This window comes from Halyomorpha halys, unplaced genomic scaffold (assembly GCF_000696795.3).
Source record: "Halyomorpha halys isolate HHAL.00 unplaced genomic scaffold, Hhal_1.1 Scaffold671.1, whole genome shotgun sequence".
In the NCBI taxonomy this organism is placed as follows: Eukaryota; Metazoa; Arthropoda; class Insecta; order Hemiptera; family Pentatomidae; genus Halyomorpha; species Halyomorpha halys.
The window spans coordinates 205,912-224,609 of NW_027105588.1; the positions used below are offsets into that span (position 1 = coordinate 205,912).

The 18,698-nt window shown below is 33.2% G+C and overlaps 1 protein-coding gene across 1 annotated transcript in view; it reads left to right on the forward strand.

Annotated features, from left to right (window-relative positions):
• Positions 1–1,394: 1,394 nt before the first annotated feature.
• The window catches only part of Poxn (Pox neuro), a 66,154-nt gene continuing 48,850 nt past the window's right edge, over positions 1,395–18,698 (forward strand). Inside the window, exons 1-3 of the mRNA XM_067052326.1 lie at positions 1,395–1,410; positions 7,751–7,782; positions 13,750–13,967. Of these exons, the coding sequence (XP_066908427.1) occupies positions 7,770–7,782; positions 13,750–13,967 (231 nt within the window). The 5' untranslated portion in view covers positions 1,395–1,410; positions 7,751–7,769. The remainder of the gene's footprint in view (positions 1,411–7,750; positions 7,783–13,749; positions 13,968–18,698) is intronic.

The window sequence follows — 18,698 nt, forward strand, 5'->3', positions numbered from 1 at the left end:
ATTTGTGTTTTTCATTGACCGCACCACCAACCATCTTCTCCTCATCTAAAATTAATTAATTACTAACTTTACGCTGAAATCAGGGCATTTACCATGAAGGAAACGTATTAATTCATATTTCGTCACCGACTTGCTTTGATTAAAGGAAAATATTGCATTATTAAAAAAATAAATTTTAATTCCATGAAATATTTATTCGAATAAAATAATATCCCTCTAATTTTTTATCAAATTGCAATTTTTGTTTAAAATCGATGAATAAAAGCTGTTTAAGGTTTTTTAGTCGACTTTTTAATAGAATAAAACTTTAGTCATTTTGAATACACTTTTATTTCTGATCAAAAAGGTTATAAAAAAAAATTAAATGGGTAAATTTTAAACCCCTTAAATGTTTTTGTTCTTACTTTTATCACAAAACCAACAGAGTAAACAAAAATTAATTCATAATGGTTTATCTTAGATTAAGATGTGGAGAAGATGTTCGGGGGATGCGGTCTGCAAATATACAAAAGAATATTTATTCCTGCCGACGTTTTGACCTCAATTCCAGGTGTTCAACAGGACTAAAAACAAAAAGACATACCAACCATCATTCAGAAAAACATAAAAATTAAAAGAAATAATAAACTAACAAATTTAGAAATATACATAACAATGAATTGAAAATAAAATAGTCGATTAATAACCATGGAAGTAAATAGTAGTCGATCGATAATAATGAAAGATGAAATATAATATATATGTAGGTAAGAAGATATCTTCTAAGATATGTATATTTTCTTGCTTTTATAATATTTTATTATATATATTATTACCTATGATATATTTCATATTTCATAGTCATCAATCTGTCACTATCTACTTCCATAGTTGATAATACTTATTTTCAATTCATTGTCATGTATATTTTCAAACATGTTAGTTTCTTATTATAGAAATTCAGGTGGAAACGTCACCGCGAATAAATAATTTATTGTTTATTTGCTGACCGCACCCCCGATCATCTTCTCCACTAAAACATTAATTCATGTTTATCAAATAAAAATATTAGATTTCTCGCGATCGATAGAGTATTTCGTTGAGTTCGTTGTGTATTTGAACAACAGAGAAAACAAACATTGGGAGGATTAATACAACGACTACTTAACCTTATATTTTGTAGTAACTTACAGTGAGCTTCAGCATTGAAATAGGCATTTATCCATTTTCTTACCGTGATGAAACTATTCGAAATTCAGAAAATTAGGATACAAACGTTTACACAGATATTGAGCTAGTTTGGAACGTTGTGATTGGTCGGATCGGCCACGCCCACTAAACTTGCTTAATCCCCTCCCCTTTCTTACTTCCCTTCCACCGTTCCCTTCCCTTTCCCATTGCTCAGTCCACAACGGGAAAAGAAGGAAGAAGGTGTGTATTATAGGTTCAAGTATTTACTCTGTTCCTTTACGGAAAATATAATTTTTTCTATTTACAACTTTACGTACTGAGTCATATTACGTAACATGTTGTAATTTTTTTAAATTCAGAAATTTCCGAGGTAAAAACGAGTTTCGAGAACTTCGGAAAAAAAAATCCTTTGTTATTATCGTTAATATATCTTTTATTGCTCATATGTAGATTTTTTTTCTTTTTCTATTGCTTATCTTTTCAATTTTATTTGCAATTGAGCGATGCAATAATAATAACTGGACTAATTTGATATTACCAGTTGTATTTCATCATGAATTAACAACTATACTAACTATTCTACATGAAGAACAGTTCCTATCAATTTTTTATTATTGATCTTCAGAATGCTTATGCTCAAGCTGCTATTTACATTTAAAAAACTCAATTGTTTAATTTCACTAATGTTAAAATTGGCATTATGTAGTGCCATTTTAAAAGTAAATTTAAAAATCTTGTTATACATTATCGCATTATAAACCATATATATTACCAAACCACTTGAAACACATTCGAAACTACAATAGAAAACATATAACAAAATCAAGTTATATTCTTTCTTGGAATACCTTTTTTATTTCTGTATTTTGCGTGGGCAGTTTGCTTTGAATAATTTTTCCATTTTCAACCCTATAAATATAAATGATGAAATTTACTTTATTAAAAAAACGTTTCGAACCATTATTGACATAAATGTGATTCATCTTTCCCATTATTGTTAATATGTCATTTATCAAGTCAAATGCATAAAGTGTCCACTTTAATATTACATAATATATACTGTTTACATTTAAGCCTTAACTGCTGCATTATCGAGGTATGGTCTTCATAACAATTATAATTTTGTCTTAAGTAATCAAAAATCTGGTGCGGTGCGAGTAAAACAACACCTTACTTTGAGTAGTAATCGATTAATTCTTAAGTAGGGCTACCGAAAGTCATGTCATCGCTTTAGTTTATATTTTCCATACTGGCTATTAAAAGTAAAAACTGATTTGTCATATCAACCATGGAAATATGTAACCACGGAAACATTAGTTTATAAATTCGGTTAACTTTTGTATTTTTCAGCTCTCTCTTTCTATCAACTGATAAATCTAAATACCTTCTACGACTTTCTTGAAAAGGTCATTTATTGATTCGATTTGTAATTCCCGATTCAATTGGCTATTTCTCACAAACCAAGGAGCATCCACTGCGATTTTTAAGACTTTATTTTCAAATGATAAACCCTTTTCGGTATGCATCAATTTTTCAATAACGTATTCTAGTGCTAGATTAAATAAAATAAGTGATTGAAAATCGCCTTATTTTAGATCTGACCGAAATAAAACTTCTCAGAGTAATGATTACCAACTCGTACCTTATTAAACGTTTCGGTGCTCTAGATTTCGAACAAAATATTATACAGGTTCTAGCGATAAATAGAATCGTAAGCCTTTTTAAAATTTTATAAACCTGATGAACTACCCCATTGTATTCCAACTTTTTCTGTATTATTTGACGTATTGAAAAAAAATTAATCAATAGTTGAACGATTTCGCTTAACACCACATTGGTAATCTCTAATAACTTCGACTAGTAAAGACTAACGAAAATATTTTATAACATACAAGAAGGGGTGAGATTCCTCTATAGTTGTTATAATCCGACAACCAGAGACTCCGGCATTTTCTCAATTTCTGAGAACTTTTCAACCAAAAGATATCTTTTAGGAACTCGAGTTTCACAAAATGCCTTAATTAGTTCAGTAAGAATATTTTCAGTTCCCACTGCTTTATAAGATTTTATTGAATAGATTAATTTTCAATGGATATTTCGACTTCCACCTTACTCGGTCCTTCAATCAACGGTTCGGTACTCTGGTATTCAGTAGGAGGAGATTGGCAATTATTTCCCGTATTCAAATTACTTCTTAAGTGTTTATTAAACATGTCCAATATACCTACAGGATTAGCTAGAATGTTATCTTATTTCTGATACTGCTGAGCCCCAAAATTTACGCGATTTGTTAATTTTCTATGTCTATACATTTTTTTTTTTTTTATTTCTGAGAAATTAAGACGTCTCATTCTTTAATTTCTTATTCTTCTTTTTGCCTTAATATTATTCCTGATTCCTACCGATAACTTCTCAATATCTTCGTGATCCTCATCTAAAGGATCGAAGGCTCCGAATCTATTTTTGTATTTTTCGAATAGAAGAGATTTTTAATTTCTACAGATTGAAATTTTGAGGATGAAAATAGTTTTCATTTCTTTGCTTTATTTAAAGTTTTTGTCGAATTTTCCCTATTACTAGTTTTTAATTTGACCCACATTCAGCCCCGCGATAAGATCTAATGTTAATTATTCTATTTTGCCATTTATGTTGTACCATGACATGATCGATTTGATTACGGGTTTGTGAATATTCTAATGCTAAAAGTAGTACTTTTGATTATTAGGTTTTTCGAGATGACAAAGTTTATTAGACCATTTCCATTATCGTTAATATAGTCTTACAAACTTGCTTTACCGATTGTTGGATAATATACTTCTTCTCTTTCCACCTTTGCGTTCGCATCTCTTATGTGGCTTCTGCTACTGACAGCAAAAAAAAAAGCAGATCATGAACTAAAATTTATAAACTTATGATAGATTTTTTATCAGAAATGTGTTTCCTAGATGTAGAAATAGTTTAATGAATTGTCATGGTTTTATTAACTGCAACTAGGATCGTTCTTGTAATAAGGGAGTTAAAGCAAATAATACACGATGGGCAAGATTGTCAAAGTAACCTCACTTTAATGACTATGGAAAATAATTTATCTGTAGCAAGGGCCTTTTGCGCACTCCAATGCAAGGGGGGTCTGAACAATGTTTTAGAATTTCTGTAAAATTGTTTATTCTTTTAACATAAAAAACTATTATTATCAAAGAAAGGCTGAATTTACTTCTTTTATTAACGTGAAATTTGTATTTCTCGATAAATTGCACGAGCCTAAAAAAAGAGGGATTTTTATGGTTAATTTTGTGCCGTGGACCCAGTGTGAAGGCACATTAGGTTACCACAAAGCTACGGCCTGATTTAGAGAAATTTAATTGTCTATTATTATCTCTAAATTAGTTCGCACACAAAACCTATGCTCTCTAGATATCCTTTGTTGCAAGGTTCGCGCTGGCTTTTTCTTCATCAAAGGAGATTTAGTAAATGGATATGGGAATCATTGTTTCCAATTCCCTACTTTTCTTATTGGGTATTAGTTTCAAAACGAAACATGGAACGCCATATGAATGGATTAAACCCTTTGGGAACAGCCATTTTAAGGTTCCACTTATCAAATTCATGTTTTATTGGGTCTACTTTTTGTTATTTACTGTAGATCTATGGGTTAATATATATATATAACTTACGATTGGACTGGAAGGATTACTTAAAATAAAAGGGGGCTTGGGCTTGGTAAAGACACAAGAGTACCTGAATAACTAACTTTATTATCAGAATCGTGTGGTATATATAGGGACAGTGTTTGTTGTTAAACTTAAAGATAACTAATTCTATTAGTACAGAGTTCCTGTTAATATTTAGAGGATATATACAGCTAACTCCCTCCCTCCTGTTCCTTCATATGGAGGAACTATAAAAAATAAATAAATGAAAAGTATAAGTAAAATGAAACCGGTACACTCCCATACATAAGAAATAAAAGATTCACTCGTTGTACAAAAAATAATTAGATACACTGAAACTTAGCCTATAACTTAACCTAACAATTAAACTTAACCTATGACTCAACCTAACAATTGAACTTAACCTAACAATTAAATTTAGAGGGAACAGAAGAGGAAAAGAAAAAGCTTCCTAGCTGTGAGATGGTCCACGCTGAGCGCTTCCGTCCAGCTCGATTTGAGGCATTATGTGAGGTACTCGAAGCTTCTCAAGATGTACTGTACGTGACCGAAATCGGTAGTTTACGTCCCTGATGGTGAATAAATCATTCTCCCGAATGGTTATAACTTTGTACAGGCTCTCGTACCGAGCGGCTGTTTTAGTGCGAGCAGTTCATAGTTGCCTTGGCGATTGTCCCGTTGCTGCGTGAATCGTAATTATTATTGGCTATGATTGCGCGCGGCATAGCCTCGAATGGGTCGAGGTTGTGTCCTAACTTGAGAAGCCGCAAGTGTTCCCCGAGTGTATTGTGTAGACGTTCCACGGCGCCCCTACCCTTGATGTGATGTGGAGAGTTCAAACGCCAATTGATGCCTAATGTCTTACTCTCATCTCTGATTTTGGCGTTATCAAACTCTCTCCCGCAATCTGAAACGACTTCGTCCGGAACACCGTAGAACGCGCACCATTGTAATATTCCTTCCCAAACTGCCCGGGGTGTTTTGGCCTCGATCGGATAGGCCATTGCGAGTTTACTAAACGGGGCGATCGCCGTTAACCAAGATTGTCCCTCGTTGGAATAGATATCAATCTTAGGGGTTCTATCGCGGTCAAGGTGACTACCTGTTCCGCTACCGGAGGTTGTCGCTCGTACTTTGCTCGTTGACAGACCTCGCATCGCGCTATACAATCCCGCACAGTGTGGCCCTTATTCTTCCAGAAATACAGTAATTTTAGTGCGCGAGGGTGCCAAGGGATTCCCCGGTGATTCGTTTGCCAGAGTGGTGTTCAGTAACGAGTCTCTGTTGTGCCTCCGGTTTGGTGATCTTATCTACTTGACGGAGACACCTAATCAATGAATACTCCATTCCTACCCTCTCTTGTCGCCATAACCTCTTCAATTTGTCCGCAATCGATCTGTTTCCGACATAAACATAGCAGTTCCGCCCTAGGTTGGTGTATTCCGCAAATATATTTTCTAACGCGGACAAACCTTCGTATGTACTCGCCCTGGTTTCAATTCCGGGATCCTGTTTGGATTTTATAACGATTTGGTGACGCTTATTATTAATTATATCGTCTACCTCTGGCAGTTCCTGGGGTCTGTCCGTCAGGGTTGTATTTTCCTCGGGTTCACTCTGTACCAAAGGAATTTCCGGTTCTCTTTTCGCCTACTCGCGGAGATATCGTAGCGCGATTGGTTCCGCTGGTGTTTCCCTATCTTCGATCGCGTTTACCACCAAATCTTGGGATAACCAATCTGCGACTGCATTTTCGACACCATTTTTGTGAATCGTGTGGAAGTTGTCAACCGCCAGACATTCCTTCCAGCGTGACACCCTCGCGGAAGATTCCGTAAGGGTTGCCAGATGTAATAAGGGCTTGTTATCGGTTAGTAGTTCAAACGGTCGTATGGTATGTAGTTACGTATGGTCGAAAGTATTCCACCGCCCATACTGCCTCCAAAATCTCTCGCTCAATTACGATTCCATATAGACCTGGGAATAAGATTCGCCCAGCCCACGCTGCATTTCATCCATGAGACGTTGGAAAGTGAGTGGGGCCCCTTTGAGCCCGAACGGCATGCGAACGAATTCGAAGTGTCCCCGCTCCCACGAAAAGGCCGTTTTTGCAACATCCTCCTCGACCATCCGCACCTGATGATACCCACTCTTCAGGTCTAAAGTACTAAAAATGGTCGCCCCTACTAGGCGATCTAGGATAACCTCGACCCGGAAGGGATTCTTGTTATTATTTAGAGGCTATATACAGCTAACTTATATATATTTCGTCATTAGGCATATCTTGTAACAGTGTACATAAACGTTTGAAGTATCTTAAGAGGGATGACCAGATAAATGACAAATTTACTCTTGACAAAACTAGTGACGGTTTAGATTAGGTAGAATAAGGAAGGTTTCAGTCATGATAGTTTGATTCTGTAATAAATATGACAAACCAGATTTAAATAGTATATTTAGTTGATTATATTTACATTATTCTCAATTTCATATAAATGTTAATTATAATAATGCCAGCCAGTTGTTCAAGTACTCTCTTATAAAATAAATATACTTAATTTGTAAAAAGTTGCAATGAACCTAATGTTATCTTAACTTGAATGCCATCTAGAGTAAGGTAAATTGCTGAATATGATACCTCTTGAAAAGTTATTTTAATCATTAAATTTACCCAATTATATCTAACATACCATAGCAGGGGGGTTTGTGGTATCTAGCTTTTAATCTTACAGACATATATCACATTTCCTACAACATTAGGTCGGTTCCCTTAAGGAAACTAAAGATTCATATAATATAAAATATTATATATCAATTAATATATATTAATTATTATACATCCTAGAAAATCATGGGATGCAATTTAGATATGTTTTTAGTAAAGAGCTGAACAAACTCATTTGTTGCAGGTTTTTCACTTATGGAACAATGCCGCATACAGGTAAGCTTTGAATTTTCAATAACAAGTATCTTGTATAGATTTTAATGCATATGATTACAAATGCACACATACAAATATTTTTATTTTTTTTTTTATTTATTTTTTTTTTTAGAAGGGACAGTAGAAAAGTTTATTGAACGGCCCGTACCCAGCTTGTGGAGGATTTTTATCCAGTAAAACCACCTCCCTTCACCTTTTCTTTCCTCTCCACGGGACCACCGTAAGGCCATATTTCGTGGAAGGAAAAAATGAGTTTTACCTCATGGTATTCTTCGCATGGGAATTTGTCGCTTCTTGTTTCTTCCATGCTATTAACTTCTTCTGGCCCATTCTTCAGTTCTCTACCTTTTAAGGACAACTGTGGCTGATTTCTTCACTGCTGCCCACTGTTGGTCCGAGCGCAGCAAATGGCTCACCAAGTTTTCAGGCGTGATATTTACTCCACACAATCTTTTCAATTCACTCCTTTCTTCTGCGTATGCATGTAAAAAACATGCGTTCCGCTGTTTATTCGATCGCAAGGCATGCATGGCATTCTGCGGTCTTTTCTAACTCAAAGCGGTACTAATAGAATCTAAAGCTTGTCCGATCAACAGGCGGGTTATAAAAAAATCCAACTCACCATGTCGGCGAGTATACCACGAACCAACATTGGGTATCAACCTACCGGAATATGCAGCCACCTAACACTGCTGCAACTCTTCTTCTCCCGATACGCGTGAACTTAGCTCATAATACTTACTTCAACAGGAGGCATTCTGGCTATCACGCATGACGCTTCAGAGGAAACAGTTCGAAATGCACATACTGTACTTAAAGAAACTCACCGAACGAAAAAAACGGAAACCATTTGGCTCCTATATGATTTCGTTAGAATCACATCTTTCCATATTGGAGTTCTATATATCATAATTGAGGGGACGAAAGTAGCAAGAAACTTTCTGCGACTCACTCTGGGACCTCCAATGTTCGGCATAGGGCATGACAAAATAAGGATGCTACTTCAGCAGATTTGGCGTTGATGATTAAACCGGAGACGCTCATGAATCATAACTTCTAGGTAAACACGGCTAAGAACGAAGCTCGCGCCTACTCATTGTAACAGTGATTGCATCGGTTTGCTTTCTGTTAGGAATAAGGAGTGCCTCAATGTGTGTCTGCCTGCAAGTTGCAAAACTAATAACTATTCCTTTCCTTATCAGTATCATTAATACATGGGAATTCATCAGTTTTATCATTCGGGCTAGTGAAGGGGTAGTTAGTGGGGGCTGGTGATAGTTAGTGGTATAGCCTGTCCATAGTCTTAGACTTTGGCTGTTAAACTTTAAAACCTTAAAAAAAAGTTTTTGCTTAACCCTTCCCACCGCACTTCCAGTGGGACAATACTCCCTAGTGGACGCTTCGAATTGGCTGTAGAGTAATGTAACTGCGAGAACATTGGCAACAAGGGTGCCTTGCCATTACCACTGGGGAAAAAACCTATTTTTCAACCAAAAAAAAAAACCTCGTATTTCCCATCCGTAATGCCTCATTAAGAGATTTCATTATTTTGTTGTTTTCTCAATTTTTTCATAATTGGTTGTGAAAGGGTTTTAAAAATTACTATAATTGAAGCCAACTTGGAATTTTGGATCTAAATATTTTATCTGTAACTTGTCAATTATCTAAGACTTTAATTCTTGTTATTCTGAAAAGATGAAATGAAAAAATAATTTTATTCTGGGTCATATGTCCCCTAAGAATAAATACATGGTTCATATAGTGAGACTTTTATCTGGCAAGCGTTTACAAATTTTCAGATAGAATGAAATTACATTAGTATATTGGCTTTACTGCTGTTTATAATGTTAATCTATACATGCCTATTTATCTGATTAAAAAGATGTGGAGGTTTGGTTATTCAATAAATGGAGGAATAGGTGTTGTTTAAAGGAAAGAATGGATGAGGACTGGTGAATCGAGATGGGAAGAGAATTCCAGAAGGAGGTTGCACGTATGACGAAGGATTTGCTAAAGAAGGGGGATCAATAGGAGGGCATATATAAATCATTCGGACGGGATATGGTGTTTAATGAGTGGATGGATGAACGAAGAGTGAGGAGATTTAGGATATAGGTAGGTTTTTTGATGTTAAGAACTTGGAATAGAAAAACACCAAGGAGGTATTGCCTTCGGAAGGTTGGATATAGCCACTTCAACTCGGAATATCAGCGGGAGACTTGAGAGCGCCTAGGGAACCCAAAGATAAATCTTACAAAGCAATTCATGAGTCTCTTCAGTCTCAACTCTAATCCTGCAGATAGCCCTCCATACACCAAGGATCCGTAGTCGAAAAGGAGGAAGACGAGAGAGGATACTAGGAGCTGAGGAATGGAATTACGGAATTTTAGGGATTGTTTGATTACAGTTATGGATTTGCGTGTGATTTGGGAAATGTGGTTATTCCAGGAGAGGTGTGATCAAAGGTGACACCAAGGTCTTTTATTGTAGGATAGAAGTGAATGGGTTGGTTGTTAAGGAATAGTATAGGACAGTATGGGAGGGTATGAAGGAGGCGCTTGGAACCAATAAGAATAATTAAAAAAAAAAAGTCCCTAAAATCTTCTACTTTTCTAGTTTGTATGGTTTTTTTAAGTTCTATGTTATTTTAAGTCTCAGATTCCCTCCCTAAAGTGAGAGTTTTTAATGCTGATTCACAATTTATGAATTACACATTATAAGTTATGTATATACACGTTGGATTTTTTTTTAAGTAAATGAAAATTCCCAAATTAAAATAATAGCTATGATGGAGCCTGTAACACATCTTACTTATGATCTCAGTTGGACGGAAATTATTCAATTGATATATAAACTTTTAGGAACAATCACCAGGAATAATCATGACAAATGACTAAATTGTGAGTCATCAGTCACGACTCATATCGAACAAATAATTGTCAAAACGTTATGTTTTTTTAGTCATCTGAAACAACTAGCCTATTAATGTTTAGTCGTTTTCATGAATAATTTTTTAACTGTAATCGTCGTAAACAACTAAAATTTAGAATAAATTTTAACTCTTAATAGATTGAGATAGTAAATGTTTTCTTTGAACTTGGACCGCCAGGATCCGTGGTAGCAGTATAACCCTTCATCGCTTTTAATTCATTCATTCGGCTTCGGTCTCTTTTTACATACGGCTGATTACTCTTCTAAATTATTTTATCCCGGCTTCTGTGTAGATGCCACTTGTGAACTTGTCAAGGAAACAATACTAGAACCCTTAGAAGAGGGTTGAGGGATACTTTTATCTTATTTTGAATCTCACTTTCACCGGCTTAAGTGTAATAGATTTGGTACCAAATAATCTCATTTATTAATAATTTTATATTACTGAGAACTAGTGGAGAAAAAACCTGGTGCGGTTCGGTACGACAAAATGTTCAGTGCTCTACTTAATTATAATGTAATTTTTACTAAAAAGTAAGCTTGTTATTGACAGTAAAGGTTTTTTTTTTTAAAAAAACATTTATTTCAGGAAAAATATTAAATATATACCATATATATTTCACTGGATATAGTAAATAAATGAGACATTTATTTCAGGAAAAATCTCAAAATATGCTATGGGGCAGCTAAAACGTATAACTAATATGCTTATAATAAATTCTGAAACAAGAAAAAATGTTGAGGAGAGGTTGCAAATGAAACAGATTAACAAATTAATATAAAAATAACAATATCTTTACAAGTAAGGAGATAAATGTGTTTGTTAATGGATAAGAACATAATGTGAGAAGTTTTAAAACTAAATTATGTACATAATAGAAACTTGTAGTTAGTAATAAAGGAAAGTTAGCAATGATTGTTTTTAAAAACTAATTGACATTAACATAATTGAATTAGTGAGTGGGCTAATTTACGGAGGGTTGATTACCAGATGCATTTATAAATTTGTTCATACGAAATCTAATCTTCTATCATTTAAAATATTTTTATAATTATTAAATGATGTCTCTACTTAATAAAAACAAAAACAGTATGGTGGTGTATAATGCAGTTAAAATTATCGAGTTGCGGTTAACGTTGCTGAAAGCAACTGAGTCAAACCCATTTTAAATAAACAATTTCACTTTCAACAATATCGAGTCGTAAATTTTTCATACAAACCTTTTTCAAAGTTTATTCTACTTGGCCTTAAATGGGAGTCCCATTACCTTTACATTAGTTTGATGATTCGAAAGTTTCCTTCAAAAATATTTCTGTTTTCTAAATTCCGTTTGTGTTTAGTTGATAAAAAACTAAGATAGGAGTTGATAAAAGAGTGGTTATTTCTTCACATTATACTATTCATTACTTTCTAGAATTATTTCATTCACTCTCTTACGCACTGGGTTATTATTATTAATTATATTACAATTATATTATTATTATTATTATTATTATTATTAATTATATTATAATTATATCCATCTATTTCAAATTCGAGATTTCAATCCGACTACTGGATTCAAGATTTCCAATTTAAAGGAAACTATGGACTTAGTTATGAAGTTACCTAAAAATTTAATTATTTAAGGTAGGATTATTTCGTCAATTTTTATTTTGCATTTTCATTGAAAATGAACCTGCGAGTGTAATCTAGAATTTCATATTCAGATAGATTTATCATAAAATATGCAAAATGACATTGGCTAATTGCACCATAATACACTAATCCGTAAAGATATATGCAAACAAAATATGTAATTGCATAGGAATCTGGGTTATGATCATGATATAGGCTAATCTAATATCGTTCTAAATGTGTACGCGAAAAATAAGGAAAGTTCATTCTTAATAAAATCGGAATTGATCCATTTTCTTTTTTTTTAAAATTAATTATTGAGGAATGTTCTTCACAGTATTTTACATATTAAAAGCAATACTATGAAGGACTCAAAAGATTGTTTCTCACTTTAACATTATCTTAACCTGAATAAAGTTTCAAAATAGGGATATACATTTAAAAATAATGATTTCTCTAAATCGTGTTATGTTCTTAGACTTTATAGTATATGATAGGAGTTGACAACTCAGTCAATGTATTGTTACAAAGAAACACGTAAAAAAAAAAATTCTTTCGTTCCCTCTTATAGCTTAAGGCAGAAAATATTAGTTGGAGAATAACACTCGGACTATCTTCCTACAATCTACTTCATAAGCTCAACTATCTTCTTCCAACAGAATAATAATAATTAAAAAAGAACAATGATTCCCTATGTGAATGTCTAGCAGGAAAACATATTATATTGTAATAGTAGCTCACACTCTCCAACTGGGGAACAGGAGCTCACTCTATCTCATTGACACTGCCGGCATTGTTAATCTCCTTTAACTTCCTACTCTACAATTAAAATATCAAATTTCCCTGATAGAATTGAAGTCACGAAATCAATTTCCTCACGTATAAGTATTTTTTCTTGAATAGTAGAACGACGTTAAAGATATTTATTACTAATTAATAGTAAGGAGTACTCTGGATCCGGGGGGTACGGATAAGGGGAGTACTCTGGGGATCCGGCATCACAGAAATACAACAGCTACTCAAACAAAACTTTGACAGTATTCGTAAATTATTTAGAAATACATTATTTTGAATAAGGTTAATAGATGTTTTCAAATGAACAAAAGAGGGCTTTTAACAACAAATTGTAACAAATAATTAGATATTTTTTATATTCATTTTGTTTTAAATTCTATGTATTCCTCGTGTATAGAAATGTCTATACAGGATGTTTCCGGGTCATGTGTCCAAACTGAATATGAATTGAGGGCAACGGTATTCAAACCTTCTGAGGCTTTGCATATTGCGACTTTTAACGACAGTAATACTGATAAAAATAATGTTATTTAGCTTATAGTGCTGTATTCTACTGAAGTAAATATGGCATACAAATGTACTTATACTTGATTTTCATTGATCACAAATTGGACCCATTTCAGGGCAGGCAGGGGTGAATCAGCTTGGAGGTGTCTTCGTGAACGGTCGCCCTCTGCCGGACTGTGTCAGGCGCAGAATCGTCGAACTTGCACTAATGGGGGTAAGACCTTGCGACATCTCCAGGCAGCTTCTCGTTTCCCACGGCTGTGTTTCTAAAATTCTGACTCGCTTTTACGAAACAGGATCTATTCGTCCTGGCTCCATCGGCGCCAAAACAAAGGTAATATGATATTAAAATAATTTGACTTACGATCATTAGAATTAAACCTGGAGCTTATTCTATGAATCATATAAGTTCGGAATTATTCCTTCCTCGAAACTCTCTGGTAGTTGTCTAAGGGACTGTAAGAATATGTTTCCTCCTAGACTCCTTTTTAGGATAATAATGACGTTTCCGCCTGATACTTTGTATCGATATTTTACTTGGTATCGATATTAGTAGTATGGTGAAAAACTGTTAAATATTTATAATTTTAACCATTTATATCCTCATTGTAATAACGAGGTTTGATAAGGTCACCACCTCTATTGATTCTTTATAACCACTTTTTGGTTATTTGAATAAGCACACAGAAACAAAACTGTTTCTTTAATTCTAACAAAGCAGAACACACATTCAATTAAAGCTCACAATACTCATACGCTATGTATAACACAGTAATCTTTTCAAGACAGTGCTAACTTCATATTCATAACTTACTAACTTGATTCATAATATATTTATAGTTAAAATATTATTATTATTAGGATACAACTAAAGTATTAGATATTAATCATGATTAAATAATTAGATTCTTAACGCAAGTGAAGACCAGTTCTGAGAGATTTGTTGAAAATATTTATGAAATGGAAGTGACATATCTCATTTTCTGAAAGTACATATCTCAAATCATCAAATTAATTACTAAATTACGACTAGGTGGTTTGAAACTTTCACAAACAAAATTCCTTAGAAAAGTTTGAAAAGGTTGGAAATTTCGGATTTAATACTAAGCGATTTATGGTTTGATAAATTATCCAAATCTGTTACAAGTAAGTATTTTAGCTATTTCTGAGGATGGAAATGAAAATTAGCCCCAATCGGGAATAAAATAATAGATATAAGAAGATGGTCAGGGCTGCGGTCAAAAAAATAACTAACAGTTTATAACTATTTTAATGTCCGACATTAAAAGTTTCGTCCCACTTTGCAGGGCTTCACCAGGGCTAAAAAGATACAAAAAAACTGAGAATATTACAACAATAAGGTAATTTGAGCTAGGATAAATATTATGTAAAAATAAAGAGATAAGAAATTACATATAAATAAAAGGAAAGAAGACATAAAATAGTATCAATATAAAATAAACAATGATAAGAATAAAAAATAAGTAACAATGGTAAGAGTAAATTTTTTAAAAAAATATGTAAAATATACAGTTAAAAAAGTACAGGAGACGTACATAGACAATACTGGGGAGAAGAAAAAAAAGAAAGTAGAGATTAAATAAACGTCTTGAAAGAATAATTGTAAATAAAAATAATAATAATAATGATAATAAATGAGCAAAGAAAAAGTCAGGACCACCTACCTGTTTAAAGCGAAAGGTGCGAACAGAAGGCGACAATAAAGCGGAAGCGTGGAGGAGTGGGGAGGAGGTGGCCAGCCGTTTAACGGCTAAATGTCTATTTGAAATACGTCGCGTATACAGGAAGTAGTCATAAAGATATGAAGACCAATGAAAAACAATAAGAGAATGATATAGAAATTTGATAATAATAATAACTATAATAATTTTCTAATTTAGGAATAACTATGTAAAATTAGAATGATACATATCGTTACTAATAAAACGAGTATATACTGAAGAAAATATAGTTAGGGTAGTTAATACAAACAATATAGGATATAATAACAATGATTGTAAGAGAAGTAACTAATAATCAGTAAAATTAAATAGAGTACTAAAAAAAAAAATTACAAAGAAATAAATAAGAAAAATAATTAGACAATGATAACAACTGTAGTTTTTATATATCGTGAAAATAATCATTTATCTACACTTATAATAGTAATAGTAAAGATAACAGGAGTAACATGAATAATATAAAGTGAAATAAGGTAATTTAAAAATCGGAAGTGAAAGTTTACAAAATAAAATAAAAATATATATAAAAGTACAAGGTGAGATGTAAAAAGAAGTACATAAAAAGATTAAAAATAAGTAATAAAGTATAGAAATAAGTGAAAAATTGTGATAGAATGTTAACAATATAGGTGATGATAATGATAAGTGAAATAAGTTAATAGAAACATGTGAAGTAGAATATTACAAAAAAACCAAAACCAAAACAAAGTAAATGTGAAAGTTAATGAAACATAGATGAATAAATATAAGTGAATGCAGCGATAGATGATATGAGTGATAGAGAGATAACAAACAGGTGAAAAACAAAAGTATAATAGACAAATTTGGTGGTGATAATAAAATGAGCGTAAAATTATTTAGTCTTAATTAAGTTTATTATATGGCTGTAGGTATGCGAGATACAGTTTTTATCAATTTTGTGGTTAATTGGAAGGGGTTCAAGATGTATATAAATGAGTCTCTTCTAGTAAACAGTGGCTAAAATAGTGGTATGGTCAAAATCAAAAGCATGATTAAGTGTAAGGGCATGTTCTGAAAGTTTGGAAGCGGCTGAGTTGTGGAAAGTTATAGATAATTTATGTTGAGAGATACGTCATCTGAGATGGTTCTTAGTTGGGGTAGTATATACAACTTTACCGGCCGGATTCCTTATTCCTCCCCCAACTGTAATTCTTCATATATAGGCGAAACTTATTTTGTAAACTTTCACTTCCGATTTTTAAATTACCTTATTTCACTTTATATTATTCATGTTACTCCTGTTATCTTTACTATTACTATTATCAGTGTAGATAAATGATTATTTTCACGATATATAAAAACCACAGTTGTTATCATTATCTAATTATTTTTCTTATTTATTGTATCTTATTGTTGTAATATTCTCAGTTTTTTTTGTATCTTTTTACCCCTGATGAAGCCCTGCAAAGTGGAGCGAAACGTCGGACATTAAAATAGTTATAAACTATTTGTTCTTTTTTTTTTATCGCAGCCCTGACCATCTTCTTATATTTAAATTTTTATGGTCAACTATATATACATATAAAATAATAGATATTCAACCTAATTAATCGAAGGACAATTTTATTTGGAAAGAAAATAATTCCAATTCAGAAATAACTCTAAATGAATTATACAAAGAAATTTCCGAAATGGAAAAATAAATTTGACAATTACGTTCACGTTCTCATCCCCAGTGTTTAAGTAGTAGTTGTAAAAAATTTGATGAAGAAGATAAATTTTAGAAATAGCACTAAATGTTACACTAAAAAATTTAGTGCCATGTAAATTAGCAGCCATGTAAATGGAATGAAGATGAAAACTCCAAGAAAGCTTTGTAATGGGCTTGTATGTATGAGCTGCAACCAATATAAAGGGAAGAACCCAAAACGATAGTAGCTGATAGAAGCTAGAACTGTACTAAACACGTTTTCGGACAATCCAAGGTGAAAAGAGATATTAGAGATATATTTCTGCCCAAGGCTCCGAACGCAAGCTAAAGAAGTGACCCCCCTTGTCATGATACGTGCTCCTAGGCCACCATTGGTGGATGACAATGTTTCGTCAAATAGTTATCTTCTCAAGCATATTTTGCTAGTTAAATTTTCTCACCACACCGCGAGGAACGTTTCAAAAATTACATGTATCGTCAGATGTAAAAAAATTTGGCTCATGATATAGCGAGGAAGATATGGAATTGAAAATATAGTAAGGAGATTGTGATTGTTGTCAATTATAATGGCAGAGAACAATATGAGGAGGTGTCTGTTCAACCTTTATATGGGGGCTTCTCAACTCTATATATAAAATCACATACCATTCTACCAATAAATAATGTTCAATCAGTTCACAGCGTAATTTTTTTTTATAACCCCAAATCCTGAGCATTGACGTCCCTCATCAGTGGATCAGCGGTCATCCCAGTATCCCTCGTGATCTTTAAGAAGCATTTTTTTCCCCGAAGGACTATAAATGAAAAAAATCATCTTCATACATTTCCACGAATCATTTCAGACTTTTTAGTACCTGAGGCTACTTGATATCCGTTAGAATATTTTCATTTTCTAACCATTTATTTTATCAAAATATTTTTCAGTTACCAAGACCTGCTACGTTAATGTTATATTTGTCTAAAATATACTTAAGTTCAGTATGCTTGTCCTCCAGGGTTCAAAAAAATAATTTTAGCTTGAAATTGTCATAGCATTTAGAAAGGCTCTTACCAATTGATACCGTATTTACTCTACTAACTTGTATTCAAATTCAATAGGTTGTTGTGGCGAAAAGCCTAAATAAACAGTCCTTGCCCTCCCTTTCTTAAAATTCATTAATTTTAATGTCCCATTAGAAAGGTTCTCTCTGACCCCACCTATTACCACCAGAAATGTAATCAGACGAATTCCTCCCTATCCACTCTATAACTAAAGTAAGTTTTTAAGTATTCACTATTGTTTACAAAAAAAATTAAAATTATGATTAAATCTGTACCGCTACAGTCCATAAAAGGTGAGGTACAGTGCTATGAAAGGACTGTTACTAGACCAATGGTTGTGCAAGGAAGTGATTTGGTCTGAATTACGTTTAACCGCCAGATTTTTACCCCAATAAGGGGACCCACTTTATAAAGCTGGGTGGGCTCCAGAGGGCTCCCGAATCCACAGGGGATACAGATTACAGATAATACAGATTAGCCTAACTCAACGGGACAGATTACAGATAATACACATTAGCCTAACTCAACGGATACAGATTACAGATAATAATTATCTGGCACAGATGAATTGGAACCCAGGTCCTTGGAGTTAGTAGTCCATATCATAATG